Below are 16,111 nucleotides of genomic sequence, written 5' to 3'. Positions count from 1 at the left end.
GTGTCCTTTACCTGTTTCCTCCTCCACGTCTTCCACTGGTCCAGCTGCTTCTTGTACTCTGCCAGCTTCCTCTGGTAGTCCACGTCTTCCTCAGCCTCCAGCTCCCACACCTCTGCCAGGACTTCCTTCTCGTACTCTTGCTCGTCGGTCAGCCGGTCTACGTTCTCCCTGGGCAACACGAGTTGAATATGAATGATGATGTTTGGTCACGACTGAAGTCGGCACTTCAAAAAAACACCTTCTGAGGCAGAGCTTGTAAGGTGTGTTGGTAAACTTCTGGAACTCTCTCAAGGACTTGATCTCCTTCCACACTTTGACCAGGCTCTTCAGCAGAGCTCTGTCCTTCTCCTGCTCACTGTCTCGCAGCTGCCGTGTGTTCCTGGGGCAAATTGAGCAAGAGGAGGAATAGTTTCTGTCAGGTTCAAACCCTGATGACATCTATTAAACAAGACAAGAGGCAAAGAATTAAACAGAGACAGAATTCAATTTGGACTCAATATATTGAGGAGAGTCGCCCGGACATTGTATCCTTCTACAATCTCCAGCACGCTCTGCCAAAAGATTGTATGCCTCCTTCTTTTATTTTGGACCCTCCGCGGCCACATGGCCACGGCTGTTTCCAAAGGACAAAGGTCGCAAAAAGTTCACAGAAAAGGTCGTAACCAATTCACAGAAAAGGTCAGTTCAACTAAGGTAGTAAAACTCCTGCTTTTCTCATGGCCCAAATAGTTCACAGTAGCACTATACATAATCACAATACCAGGGCATCCAGTGAGGGGCATTTTGTACTCCCTCGTCCCAGGAAGAATGCTTTGCGGAAATCTTTTATTTATAGATCTTTATCGCTCTGGAATAACCTGCCTCGAATTCTCACCAGCATTGAAAGTAAACAGGTTTTTAAAAAGAGAGTAATATTTTATCTGAGTTTTTAAATTAGTTTGCTCATTGATGATTTGTTTGGTTTTATATTGTGTAGTTATATTTATATGGTAATTATTATTCTGTGACTGTAAATTGTTTGCTTGTTTTTTTATTGATGCTTTTATTTTTTTCTGTATTGTGTAGTTATAATTATATGCTTTTACTTGTAATTGTATTGAATTGTGGACCCCAGGAAGACTAGTGGGTTGTTGAGGCAACCAGCTAATGGGGATCCTTAATAAAAGTCAAAATCAAAAATCAAAAAGAGTTCGTAAAATAGTTCAAAAAGAGTTCGTCTGGAAATTGGGCAGATCCTGTCATCTCTCCGCTTTGAAGTTCTTGGGCCAGAACAACATCCTTCTGTTGATTACCATACATGAGAGAAAACAGAAAACCCTTCATGTGGCTCTTCCCCTTACACAGTGGAGTTTTACGAGCATTCTTCTTGGTAAGTTTCAAAAGACAGCTTTTGTCTTCTCACCTGACAGAACTCAATGTAACACACAGTGTTTTGTGATAACTTACAATTATTCTAACAGTTTCCATCCTAAAAAGTGAGCCACTCACTTGATCTCCACGCCGTACTCCACGATCCTCTGCTGCATGGCCGGAGAGAGGCTCTGCTCACTGTGGATCTCCAGCATGTTTCTCATGGTGTTCCTCAGGCCGTTCAGCTGCACCACACACATCCTCAGTATCATGTAGCGTGGGTCGCGGGAGGAAAGGAAGGTTCACCTTGTCCGTGAGGTGCTCTGCCAGCTTGTTGCGCTGCCTGTCCAGGTACTGGTCGTAGAGCTGGGCCAGGCGTGCCCCCTGGACGTGCTCGCGACTGAAGAGCGGGTGATGGGAGAAGATGAGTCCGGACACATCAACATCCAGCTGGTAGTCTCCCTCGCAGTCTGCTGCGCCGGCTATGTACGCCTGGTGCGTGTGGCCGCACTTCATCGGCTGTGGAGGGAATTGTCACCGAGCATAAGGTTGTGTGCAGCAGAATGACAGCTAGACAGCTGCAAAAACTGAAATCTAAGGAAGATTAAATATGTCAAATAAGGGTGATATTTGCTTATTTTCTGTCTAATAAGATAATTCTTCTCACTAAGCAGATTTTATGTTAGAGTCTTTTACTTGTTTTAAGGGTTTTGGTCCTAAATGATCTCAGTAAGAGATTACAGCTTGTTGCTGAGATTTGATGAGCTATATTGAGTAAAACATGCTTGAAACTAGAACATCAACTGATGCAAAGCTGGGTCATCAACACTCACAAGTATAATCATTTCTTATTTCAAGCATGAAAAAAAAAATCATGATTTTGACACAATTGTGTCTCATAATTAAAACAGATGACAGCCAAATGGACTTGGCTGTTTTATTTTCAATGAAACAATAGAAAATACGTACTCATATAGTAGTACAGTTGGCACAGTACAGCAAACTGACAGTTAATATTTAAACATTTAACATTTCAAACAATTTTGAACAGAAATAGTCCATGCACATTCAGATAAATTCCTCAAAATTACAATGAAAAACATTTTGTCCGGGGGCCGGGCTGTATATATGCACACTAATTGACTGAAAGAGCACGCACTTGGCGCGATGATGTCATGTTATCCATGGAAAAATGCATTTTTAGACCATATGATTTGGCTGAGCGGCTAGGAGACAAGATGTTGCCTTGTTGCCTTTCCATTAAGAACAATAAATTAGTTTTTGGTATAAGTTATTTGGTTTCAAGAAATGTAATGCCGAGCGCATATCATTATGTCAAGATAATGGCACTAGCATTTACTTCATTTAAGGATATTTTTCAACATATTGAGCAAAAAGGTCTCTTTTTTTTCTACCAAGAAAAGTGCACTTGTTATTAGTGAGAATATACTTATTTTAAGGTATTTTTGGGTTCATTGAGGTTAGCTAATTTTACTTGTTTTGGAAAATCTTGACAAGCCACATTTTCTTGTTCTAATGGCAGATAATTTTGCTTAGTTAAAAAAAAATACCCCTCATTTTTGTATTTTTCTTTCTTGTTTTTGAACACTGACTTTTTGCAGTGCATAAAGATGTAGCGTGACGTATGCTAGATAGTGATGCCGCATGATGGCGTCACGTAGCTTGGTCCAAGTGTCCCACTGCATTGTGTAACATGTACAGTGCGATAAAGTGTGATGTATCGTGACCCAGCATGAAGTATGATATAGTGTGATGTATCGTGACCCAGCATGAAGTATGATCTATTGTGATGTATCGTGACCCAGCATGAAGTATGATAGTGTGATGTATCGTGACCCAGCATGAAGTATGATAGTGTGATGTATCGTGACTAGGGATGTCCGATAATGGCTTTTTGCCGATATCCGATATTCCGATATTGTCCAACTCTTTAATTACCGATACCGATATCAACCGATACCGATACTGATATATACAGTCGTGGAATTAACACATTATTATGCCTAATTTGGACAACCAGGTATGGTGAAGATAAGGTCCTTTTTTTTTTTAAATTAATAAAATAAAATAAGATAAATAAATTAAAAACATTTTCTTGAATAAAAAAGAAAGTACAACAATATAAAATCAGTTACATAGAAACTAGTAATTAATACAAATTAGTAAAATTAACTGTTAAAGGTTAGTACTATTAGTGGACCAGCAGCACGCACAATCATGTGTGCTTACGGACTGTATCCCTTGCAGACTGTATTGATATATATTGATATATAATGTAGGAACCACAATATTAATAACAGAAGGAAACAAACCTTTTGTGTGAATGAGTGTAAATGGGGGAGGGAGGTTTTTTGGGTTGGTGCACTAATTGTAAGTGTATCTTGTGTTTTTTATGTTGATTTAATAAAAATGAAAAAAAAAAAACCCGATACCGATAATAAAAGAAACGATACCGATAATTTCCGATATTACATTTTAGAGCATTTATCGGCTGATAATATCGGCCGGCCGATATTATCGGACATCTCTAATCGTGACCCAGCATGAAGTATGATATAGTGTGATGTATCGTGACCCAGCATGAAGTACGATACAGTGTGATGTATCGTGACCCAGCATGAAGTATGATATAGTGTGATGTATCGTGACCCAGCATGAAGTATGACAGGGGTCACCAACGCGGTGCCCGCGGGCACCAGGTCGCCCGTAAGGACCAGATGAGTCGCCCGCGGGCCTGTTCTAAAAAAAAAAAAAAAAAAAAAAAATTAAAAAAATATTTTTTTTTTTTTTTTTTTTTTTTTTTTAAATTAAATCTACATAGAAAAAACACAATATACACTTTCAATCAGTGCATCAACCCAAACAACCTCCCCCATGCACACTCATCCACACCCACTCACACAAAAGGGGTTATTTCTTTCTGCTACCAATATTCTGGTTCCCACAACATAGACAACACATCTGCAAGGGACACAGTCCCTGAAGCACACATGATTGTATAGGCTGCTGGTCCACTAACATTTTCATTAATTACTATTTTTTATGTAATTATTTTTATATTGTTTTACTTTCTTTTTTATCCAAGAAAATGTTTTTTATTTATTTATCTTATTTTATTTTATTTTTAAAAAAAGGGCCTTATCTTCAACAGACCAGGTTGTCAATGAAATTAGATTTGTTTAAAGGGTTTTTTAAACCAGGGCCAGTCCAGATAATGTCCAAGTCGGACTCAGCAACACACACCTTCATTCATGTACACAGAAAAAAAATAGGGAACACAACAGATTGCATATAATTTATAAACAAAATTAAATTTTCAAAATAAGCATTTATGTACAGTCCAGATTATGTACAGGTCACTCAAATTAGGGAACACAACAACAGATATCATATAATCTATAAACATAATTATACTTTCAAAATGAGCCTTTGAGGACTTCTAATCTTTTTTTAATGTTTTTTGGCATCATTATCGTTTTCAACCATGTAACTTTCTAAAGTTAGAAAATACTGAATAAATGTTTTAAAGAAAGTAATACTAAGTGAATATCTGTTTTTGGCCTTAAAAATAAACATTTTACCGAGTACTTTAATTAAATTGACTAAATCATGATTGTCAATGAACTCTCCTAAAATAACAGAAACCACATTAAGCTTCATAAACAAACCAATCCTTAAACACATTTTTTCAACTTCCACCCAAAACAAAGACACAATATGACAATACCAAAACAAATGCAGGGTGGATTCAGGCTTCTGACAACAAAATCGGCAATCATCTGACTCTGTCATATTCCATAATTTTAACATTTTCCCTGTGGGTAAGAAGTTATAAATAATTTAAATTTGAAAATAACGATTTTGCACATCGATAGTGGTTTTATAGATTAGTTTGAATATGGCATCCCATGGCAACGGGCAGTCAAAAAAGTCCTCCCATTTTCCATTTGTGTTGTATGAGGCAGCCTTCAAAGATTTCTTTATTAAATAAAAATTATATATTTTTCTATTTATTTTAGTTCCTTTTTGCCAACTAGAATTTCTTATTAGAGGTTTACAAACTAACAATTTAGTAGTTCCATAATTAATTATTTGTTTCCATCTTTTCCCAATTACTCCAGTTAGTTGATAACATGAAAAGCTTGAGCAAGCATCACCATACATAGCTCTAAATTCATCATACTTCATCATTTTACCATTCTCATTGATAATATCATTGACAAAAATGATTCCTCTTTCAAACATATTTTTCCAAAAGAAAGGCTTTCCATCTATTACAATATTAGAGTTCATCCATATTAACTGCTGCAAAATATCGTCTCTTTTTTCTGGCACATAAAATTGAAAACACCACTATGAGTGGATTGTTTCCTTTATGAACCCCGCCATGTTTCCCAGCAGACTCTCTGGGAGGGGATCACTTGTAAAAAAGGATACAATTTCTTTTGATACAGTACATGTTTTTTGTCCAACAGGACATTTGTGTACCACTCAATGTTTAAATACATCTTTGGAACAATTGATGCTTTTAAAGACAGACACATAGCTTCAAGGTTGAGAAGTTTCAGGCCCCCATATTCATACTCTTTGTACAAAACCTTTCTTTTAATCTTTTCTGGTTTGCCGTTCCAGACAAAATCGAAGACCCTCCGCTCATAAATCTTAAAAAAGTTTTGTGATGGAGCTGGTAACAAATAAATAAATTGAGGAATAATTAACGAGTTGGCAATAGACATTTTACCATACAAGGTTAGGGATTTCCCTTTCCATAATTGCATAATTTTGTCCAGCTTTCTTAGTCGATTATCATAATTTACTGAGCCTAGATTTTCCAGATTTTCTGGGACAACAACACCAAGTATGTTAACTGGTCCATCCGTCCACAAAACAGGCACTTTGCATTCCATTCGAAAGGACGTTCCCTTTAGATTTCCGATCCTTAACATTTTACATTTATCATAATTAAGCTTAGGGCCAGATTGCTGTGAAAATATGTCCAAAAGATTAAGAAGGTTCCGCAAACAATGAGGAAAAATCTTATCTTTGTGAATCAGCCTTTTCTGACATGAACTTCATCAAGAACAAACACAGAACACGCCTCACTGATGCACATCTGCAAGACTCACTCAGAGTTGCAGTGTCAAGTTACACACCAGAGTACAACACACTAGTTAACAGCATGCAATGCCAGGCTTCCCACTAACTGACAAAGAAACAGATAACAGATTTGGTGTCCAGTTCAAAGTGTGACATGATTTAAAAATTTGAGAGTTTACTTTTGTATTTTACATGAGTTATTATTTGTACAAACATGGTGCAAAGTAATTCCTGATTTGTTAAAAAATGTTAGTGGCTAGCTAGTTAAAATGGGATATTGTGATTTCACAGGACTGTCTTAGAAGTGATCATTTGAAAATGTTCAATTTGAAAAATGTGCACTTAGAGAAAATATAAAAATAAAGTGTTGCCTATTGATATTTATCTGTTTCTATATATATTTATTGTGAGAAATCATTAAGATGATCAGTGTTTCCACAAAGATAAATATCATTAATTATTAATAATAACAGAGTTAAAGGTAAATTGAGCAAATTGGCTACTTCTGGCAATTTATTTAAGTGTGTATCTAACTGGTAGCCCTTCGCATTAATCAGTACCCAAGAAGTAGCCCTTGGTTTCAAAAAGGTTGGTGACCCCTGAAGTATGATATAGTGTGATGTATCGTGACCCAGCATGAAGTATGATATAGTGTGATGTATCATGACCCAGCATGAAGTATGATATATTGTGATGTATAGTGACCCAGCATGAAGTACGATACAGTGTGATGTATCGTGACCCAGCATGAAGTATGATATAGTGTGATGTATCGTGACCCAGCATGAAGTACGATACAGTGTGATGTATCGTGACCCAGCATGAAGTATGATATAGTGTGATGTATCATGACCCAGCATGAAGTATGATATATTGTGATGTATCATGACCCAGCATGAAGTATGATACATTGTGATGTATCGTGACCCAGCATGAAGTATGATATAGTGTGATGTATCATGACCCAGCATGAAGTATGATATAATGTGATGTATCGTGACCCAGCATGAAGTATGATATAGTGTGATGTATCATGACCCAGCATGAAGTATGGTATAGTGTGATGTATCGTGACCCAGCATGAAGTATGATATATTGTGATGTATCATGACCCAGCATGAAGTATGATATAGTGTGATGTATTGTGACCCAGCATGAAGTATGATATAGTGTGATGTATCGTGACCCAGCATGAAGTATGATATATTGTGATGTATCATGACCCAGCATGAAGTATGATATATTGTGATGTATCGTGACCCAGCATGAAGAATGATATAGTTTGATGTATCGTGACCCAGCATGAAGTATGATATATTGTGATGTATCATGACCCAGCATGAAGTATAATATATTGTGATGTATCGTGACCCAGCATGAAGTATGATATATTGTGATGTATCGTGACCCAGCATGAAGTATGATATATTGTGATGTATCGTGACCCAGCATGAAGAATGATATAGTTTGATGTATCGTGACCCAGCATGAAGTATGATATATTGTGATGTATCATGACCCAGCATGGAGTATAATATATTGTGATGTATCGTGACCCAGCATGAAGTATGATATATTGTGATGTATCGTGACCCAGCATGAAGTATGATATATTGTGATGTATCGTGACCCAGCATGAAGTATGATATAGTGTGATGTATCGTGACCCAGCATGAAGTATGATATATTGTGATGTATCGTGACCCAGCATGAAGTACGATACAGTGTGATGTATCGTGACCCAGCATGAAGTATGATATAGTGTGATGTATCGTGACCCAGCATGAAGTATGATATATTGTGATGTATCGTGACCCAGCATGAAGTATGATATAGTGTGATGTATCGTGACCCAGCATGAAGTATGATATAGTGTGATGTACCTTCTTGAAGACAGTCTGCAGTGCAGGGTCCAGGTCCTCCTCCACGTGGAAGAGTGGAGGTCTGCTGGAAGATTCCTTGATGGGATCTGGCAGAGCAATGATCCTGCCATCGTCTCCAAACCACTTCAGTCCCTGAACAAAGACCCAGACAAAGGTTGCAAGGGAAGGTAGAAGAGTGGAGTTGCGTCATCCACTCAAGTCACCTCCTCCATCTTCAACATGCGGTTCTCCAGAATGTTCTCATTGGTGCTTGTCACAGGGGGGCGCTGGCCCACATAGAAGCCTTCCTCCTCCAGGTAGCGAGGCGTCACGTTCTCAGGCAGCTTGACTGAGGTGGGCACTACCAGGAGGACAAACAGTCATCTTCTGACAGGAACATGATACCCCTTTGAGAACTTCACTGAGGAGCACTACCAGGAGGACAGGAACATGTAGATCTGCAATGAGCTACATACCTCTTTGAGAACTGGGCGTGTAGAGAAGACCACCGCGTCGCAGAGCGAGTGCTCGGAGCCCGATGTACTCGGCCTTGGTTGTCTCCAGGAAGTCTTTGGACGTTTGCTGTATGACGAAGACGTTACCATCTTCATCTTGCATGAGAGGAGCTTCTTCGTTCTGGCGTCGGGGAGGAAGGAGACAACATTTGGAGTCCTTCTGTGAGCTGCCAATGCTCCCCACCATCTTACATGCTCTTCGTGTTCCTCTTCACCGCCTTCCTCCGCCTCCTCCCTGCTGTCGTCACAGCTCTCTGCGCTCTTCTTCTGCACGCTGGTCTTGCTGGTGCTCTCAGACCGTTCCTCTGGCTCAGGATCAAAGTTGGACGTGAAGAAATTGTAGGCCTCCACGGTGGTCGGGCGCTCCCTCTCCCCCTGAAGAAGAAAGTAATAATGTCACAGCCTTATTCCAAAATGGAATACATTTATTTTTCTCCTCAAAAATTCTACACACAATACCCCATAATGACGTGAAAATGTTTTTTTTAATTATGCAAATGTCCTAAAATTTAAGAAAAACTCTACCATCCAGGCCTGATTGGTGGATTGTCCTTCTCAAAGGTTCTCCTCTCTGACAGACTGACCATTGTCTTGGTCACCTCCCTGACTAGACTAAGATGAATGCAGCTAAGTACAGAGACATCCTGGATGAAAACCGACGCTTCCCATCCAAGCTGATAAAGGGAAAGATGAATGCAGCAATGTACAGAGACATCCTGGATGAAAACCAACGCTTCACATCCAACCTGATAGTGGGAAAGATGAATGCAGCAATGTACAGATACATCCTGGATGAAAACCAATGCTTCACATCCAACCTGATAGAGAGAAAGATGAATGCAGAAATGTACAGAGACATCCTGGATAAAAAAAACAACACATCCTATCCAACCTGATAAAGGGAAATATGAATGCAGCAATGTACAGAGACATCCTGGATGAAAACCAACGCTTCACATCCAACCTGATAGAGGGAATGATGAATGCAGAAATGTACAGAGACATCCTGGATGAAAACCAACGCTTCACATCCAACCTGATAGAGGGAATGATGAATGCAGCAATGTACAGAGACATCCTGGAGGAAAACCGCCGCTTCACATCCAACCTGATAGAGAAATATGAATGCAGCAATGTACAGAGACATCCTGGATGAAAACCAACGCTACACATCCAACTTGATAGAGGGAAAGATGAATGCAGCAATGTAAGGAGACATCCTGGATGAAAACCAAAACTTCCTATCCATCCTGAAAGAGGGAATGATGAAGGCAGCAATCTACAGAGACATCCTGGATGAAAACTGACTCTTTACATCCAACCTGATAGAGGGAATGATGAATGCAGCAATGTACAGAGACATCCTGGATGAAAACCAACGCTACACATCCAACTTGATAGAGGGAAAGATGAATGCAGCAATGTACGGAGACATCATGGATGAAAACCAAAACTTCCTATCCATCCTGAAAGAGGGAATGATGAAGGCAGCAATCTACAGAGACATCCTGGATGAAAACTGACTCTTTACATCCAACCTGATAGAGGGAATGATGAATGCAGCAATGTACAGAGACATCTTGGATGAAAACCAACGCTTCCTGTCCAACCTGATAGTGGGAAAGATGAATGCAGCAATGTACAGAGACATCCTGGATGAAAACCAACGCTTCCCATCCAAGCTGATAGAGGGAAAGATGAATGCAGCAATGTACAGAGACATTCTGGATGAAAACTGACGCTTCACATCCATCCTGATAGAGGGAAATATGAATGTAGCAATGTACAGAGACATCCTGGATGAAAACCAACACTTCCCATCCAACCTGATAGAGGGAAAAATTAATGCAGCAATGTACAAACACATCCTGGATGAAAACGAATGCTTCCCATACAACCTGATAGAGGGAAATATGAATGTAGCAATGTACAGAGACATCGTGGATGAAAACCAATGCTTCCCATACAACCTGATAGATGGAAAGATGAATGCAGCAATGTACAAAGACATCCTGGATGAAAACCAAAACTTCACATCTCAACTGATAGAGGGAAAGATGAATGCAGCAATGTACAGAGACATCCTGGATGAAAACCAACACTTCCCATCCAACCTGACAGAGGGAAAGATGAATGCAGCAATGTACAGAGACATCCTGGATGAAAACCAACGCTTCCCATCCAACCTGACAGAGGGAAAGATGAATGCAGCAAAGTACAGAGACATCCTGGATGAAAACCAACACTTCCCATCCAACCTGGTAGAGGGAAAGATGAATGCCGCAATGTACAGAGACATCCTGGATGAAAATCAACGGTTCCTGTCCATCCTGACAGAAGGAAAGATGAATGCAGCAATCTACAGAGACATCCTGGATGAAAACCAACGCTTCACATCCAACCTGATAGAGAGAAAGATGAATGCAGCAATCTACAGAGACATCCTGGATGAAAACAGACGCTTCCCGTCCAACCTGATAGAGGGAAAGATGAATGCAGCAATGTACGGAGACATCCTGGATGAAAACCAAAACTTCCTATCCATCCTGAAAGAGGGAATGATGAATGCAGCAATCTACAGAGACAGCCTGGATGAAAACTGACGCTTTATATCCAACCTGATAGAGGGAATGATGAATGCAGCAATGTACAGAGACATCTTGGATGAAAACCAACGCTTCCCGTCCAACCTGACAGTGGGAAAGATGAATGCAGCAATGTACAGAGACATCCTGGATGAAAACCAACGCTTCCCATCCAAGTTGATAGAGGGAAAGATGAATGCAGCAATGTACAGAGACATTCTGGATGAAAACCGACGCTTCACATCCATCCTGATAGAGGGAAAGATGAATGCAGCAATGTACAAAGACATCCAAGATAAAAACCAAAACTTCCTATCCAACCTTATAGAGGGAAAGATGAATGCAGCAATATACAGAGACATCCTGGATGAAAACCAACGCTTCCCATCCAAGCTGATAGAGGGAAAGATGAATGCAGCAATGTACAAAGACATCCTAGATAAAAACCAAAACTTCCTATCCAACCTGATAGAGGGAAAGATGAATGCAGCAATGTACAGAGACATCCTGGATGAAAACCAACGCTTCCCATCCAAGCTGATAGAGGGAAAGATGAATGCAGCAATGTACAGAGACATCCTGGATAAAAACCAAAACTTCACATCCACCCTGATAGAGAGAAAGATGAATGCAGCAATGTACAGAGACATCCTGAAAGAGGAATGAGAGAAAGTGCCCAAAGATAGGTGTGCCAAGTTTGTGGCATCGTGTCCAAAAAGACTAGAGGTGGAATTTCTGCCAAAGGTGCATCAACTAAGTATCTAGCAAATGATCTGAATATTTATCCACATGTCATTATTGACTTTTTAAAATAAATTAGCAAATTCACAATGAAAAAAACCTTTCCACATTGTCATGATGGGGTATTGTGTGTAGAATGTTGAGGACACAAATGAATGTAGAAAGAAGCTCCAGATGTTTAATATTGATCTTCAGAGTTTGTAAATGGTGCTACTAGTCATGGCATCTTACAACTAGTCATGGCATCTTACAACTAGTCCGTTACATTTTACAACTAGTCATGACATATTACAACTAGTCATGACATCTTACAACTAGTCATGACATCTTACTACAAGTCATGACATCTTACAACTAGTCATGACATCTTACAACTAGTCCGTTACATTTTACAACTAGTCATGACATATTACAACTAGTCATGACATCTTACAACTAGTCATGACATCTTACTACAAGTCATGACATCTTACAACTAGTCTGTGACATCTTACAACTAGTCATGACATCTTACTACAAGTCATGACATTTTACAACTAGTCATGACATATTACAACTAGTCATGACATCTTACAACTAGTCATGGCATCTTACAACTAGTCTGTGACATCTTACTACTAGTCATGACATCTTACAACTAGTCATGACATATTACAACTAGTCATGACATCTTATAACTAGTCCGTGACATCTTACAACTAGTCTGTGACATCTTACAACTAGTCATGACATCTTACAACTAGTCCGTGACATCTTACTTCTAGTCATGACATCTTATAACTAGTCCGTGACATCTTACAACTAGTCCGTGACATCTTACTACAAGTCATGACATCTTACAACTAGTCATGACATCTTACAACTAGTCCGTGACATCTTACTTCTAGTCATGACATCTTACAACTAGTCATGACATCTTACTACTAGTCATGACATCTTACAACTAGTCTGTGACATCTTACAACTAGTCATGACATCTTACTACAAGTCAGAACATCTTACAATTAGTCATGACATCTTACAACTAGTCATGACATCTTACTACTAGTCATGACATCTTACTACTAGTCTGTGACATCTTACAACTAGTCATGACATCTTACAACTAGTCTGTGACATCTTACTACTAGTCTGTGACATCTTACAACTAGTCATGACATCTTACTACAAGTCATGACATCTTACAACTAGTCATGACATCTTACAACTAGTCATGACATCTTACTACTAGTCATGACATCTTACAACTAGTCCGTCACATCTTACTACTAGTCATGACATCTTACAACTAGTCATGACATCTTACAACTAGTCATGACATCTTACTACTAGTCATGACATCTTACAACTAGTCATGGCATCTTACAACTAGTCATGACATCTTACTACTAGTCATGACATCTTACTACTAGTCTGGCAGCATCCTGGAAGGTGACCCTGGTGCTGATGTCCTGAGGGACTTGGAAGGTTCCATCCTGGTCCTGCAAGAGTTACACATGTTAGCAGGTCTCTGTCACGCGTCCTCCACAGGAGACTGGTCTTCACCTCGCTGTGGAACCTGGTGAGGGTGTGTCTGTCTCGGAGACTCTGCAGGCGACTGACGGCCACCTCGCCCAACTCCTGCAGCTGGAGACTCTGGCCCTGAGACTGGAACACAAGGACCATGAAGACTCTCCTCCTTGCAGGCAAACTTCTGCTGGTCTCACCCGGGCCGCTCTCAGCTTCTCCTCCAAGCGGCGCGTCACGAAGCGCTCAAACTGATGCGGGCCTCGGCTCTTTGGACCTGTGGAGGTGAGACCTGGATGATATCAGTGCCTTCACAGGGTCCAGGACCTGGACTACAGGATAGTCCAGGCAGATATTCAGGATTTGACCACATGGGACATCTGGGTCCCATGTGGTCAACGTAAACATGCTAACTAGGGATGTCCGATAATGGCTTTTTTGCCGATATCAGATATTCCGATATTGTCCAACTCTTAATTACCGATACCGATATCAACCGATACCGATATATACAGTCGTGGAATGAACACATTATTATGCCTAATTTGGACAACCAGGTATGGTGAAGATAAGGTCCTTTTTTTAAAAATGAATAAAATAAAATAAGATAAATAAATTAAAAACATTTTCTTGAATAAAAAAGAAAGTAAAACAATATAAAAACAGTTACATAGAAACTAGTAATTAATGAAAATGAGTCAAATTAACTGTTAAAGGTTAGTACTATTAGTGGACCAGCAGCACGCACAATCATGTGTGCTTACGGACTGTATCCCTTGCAGACTGTATTGATATATAATGTAGGAACCAGAATATTAATAACAGAAATAAACAAGTGTATCTTTTGTTTTTTATGTTGATTTAATTAAAAAAAACAAAAACATAAATAATTAAACGATACCGATAAAAAAACAAAAACGATACCGATAATTTTCGATATTACATTTTAAAGCATTTATCGGCCGATATTATCGAACATCTTTAATGCTAACTGTTAGCATGTTTATGTTAGCTAATTTTGCAACCGTTTACCCTCGAGTCATAACTTGGTGACACTTGTTAACTGCTAGCATGCTAACGTTAGCATGCTAGCATACTAACATTAACATGCTAACTAAGTTTTTTTTCTCCAATTAGACAGCCATACACTTTACAGTCATATAACTTGGTATGTGACACATGCTAACTGATAGCATGCTAACGTTAGCTTGCTAGCATGCTAAAATTAGCATGCAATTTTTTTCTTTAGCTAGTTTTGCAACAGTTTACTCCAGTTATATAACTTGGTATGTGGCACTTGTTAACTGCTAGCATGCTAATATTAGCATGCTAACATACTTGCTAGCATACTAACATTAAGCATGCTAGCATACTAACATTAGCATGCTAACTTTCAATTTTTACTCGAGACAGCCATACACCTTACAATCATATAACTTGGTATGTGACACACGCTAACTGATAGCATGCTAACGTTAGCTTGCTAGCATGCTAAAATGAGCATGCAATTTTTTTGCAACAGTTTACCCCAGTTATACAACTTGGTCCGTGGCACTTGTTAACTGCTAGCATGCTAATATTAGCATGCTAGCATACTTGCTAGCATACTAACTTTTTTGCCAACTTTACGTTTTATTCTCTAATCAAAAAGCCATACACCTTACAGTCATATAACTTGGTATGTGACACATGCTAACTGATAGCATGCTAACGTTAGCTTGCTAGCATGCTAAAATTGACATGCTAACTTTTTGAGCTCGTTTTGCAACCGTTTACCCCAGGGTCATAGAACTTGGTACGTGACACTTGTTAACACTTAGCATGCAAACGATAGCATGCTAGCAAGCTCACTTAAGCATGCTAACTTTTTCATCTAATTTTACACTTTTTTCCTCTATTTCCACAGCCATACACCTTACAGCCGTGTTACTTGAAATGTGACACATGTTAAAGGCCTACTGAAATTAATTTTTTTTATTTAAACGGGAATAGCAGATCCATTCTATGTGTCATACTTGATCATTTCGCGATATTGCCATATTTTTGCTGAAAGGATTTAGTAGAGAAAATCGACGATAAAGATCGCAACTTTTGCTCGCTGATAAAAAAAAGCCTTGCCTGTAGCGGAAGTAGCGTGACGTCACAGGAGCTAGTATTCCTCACAATTCCCCGTTGTTTACAATGGAGCGAGAGAGATTTGGACCGAGAAAGTGACGATTACCCCATTAATTTGAGCGAGGATGAAAGATTCGTAGATGAGGAACGTTACAGTGAAGGACTTGAGAGGCAGTGATGGATGTATCTTTTTTCGCTCTGACCGTAACTTAGGTACAAGCTGGCTCATTGGATTCCACACTCTCTCCTTTTTCTATTGTGGATCACAGATTTGTATTTTAAACCACCTCAGATACTATATCCTCTTGAAAATGAGAGT

The 16,111-nt window shown here is 39.3% G+C and overlaps 1 protein-coding gene across 7 annotated transcripts in view; it reads right to left on the bottom strand.

The window, feature by feature from the left end:
- cc2d2a (coiled-coil and C2 domain containing 2A) overlaps positions 1-16,111 on the bottom strand; it is a 71,640-nt gene that overhangs the window by 51,134 nt on the left and 4,395 nt on the right. For all 7 annotated transcript variants that reach the window (XM_062039472.1, XM_062039470.1, XM_062039473.1 and 4 more), the window contains exons 6-16: positions 13,878-13,954; positions 13,717-13,818; positions 13,578-13,652; positions 9,038-9,220; positions 8,807-8,966; positions 8,555-8,691; positions 8,352-8,483; positions 1,657-1,869; positions 1,489-1,595; positions 239-379; positions 12-168 (exon numbers count right to left, since the gene is read on the bottom strand). In XM_062039472.1, the coding sequence (XP_061895456.1) occupies positions 12-168; positions 239-379; positions 1,489-1,595; positions 1,657-1,869; positions 8,352-8,483; positions 8,555-8,691; positions 8,807-8,966; positions 9,038-9,220; positions 13,578-13,652; positions 13,717-13,818; positions 13,878-13,954 (1,484 nt within the window). The remainder of the gene's footprint in view (positions 1-11; positions 169-238; positions 380-1,488; positions 1,596-1,656; positions 1,870-8,351; positions 8,484-8,554; positions 8,692-8,806; positions 8,967-9,037; positions 9,221-13,577; positions 13,653-13,716; positions 13,819-13,877; positions 13,955-16,111) is intronic.

The sequence above is a fragment of the Entelurus aequoreus genome, linkage group LG27, assembly GCF_033978785.1.
Source record: "Entelurus aequoreus isolate RoL-2023_Sb linkage group LG27, RoL_Eaeq_v1.1, whole genome shotgun sequence".
NCBI lineage: Eukaryota > Metazoa > Chordata > Actinopteri > Syngnathiformes > Syngnathidae > Entelurus > Entelurus aequoreus.
The sequence above is the reverse complement of the archived record's forward strand: the minus strand, read 5'-3'. Positions and strand labels throughout refer to the sequence as shown.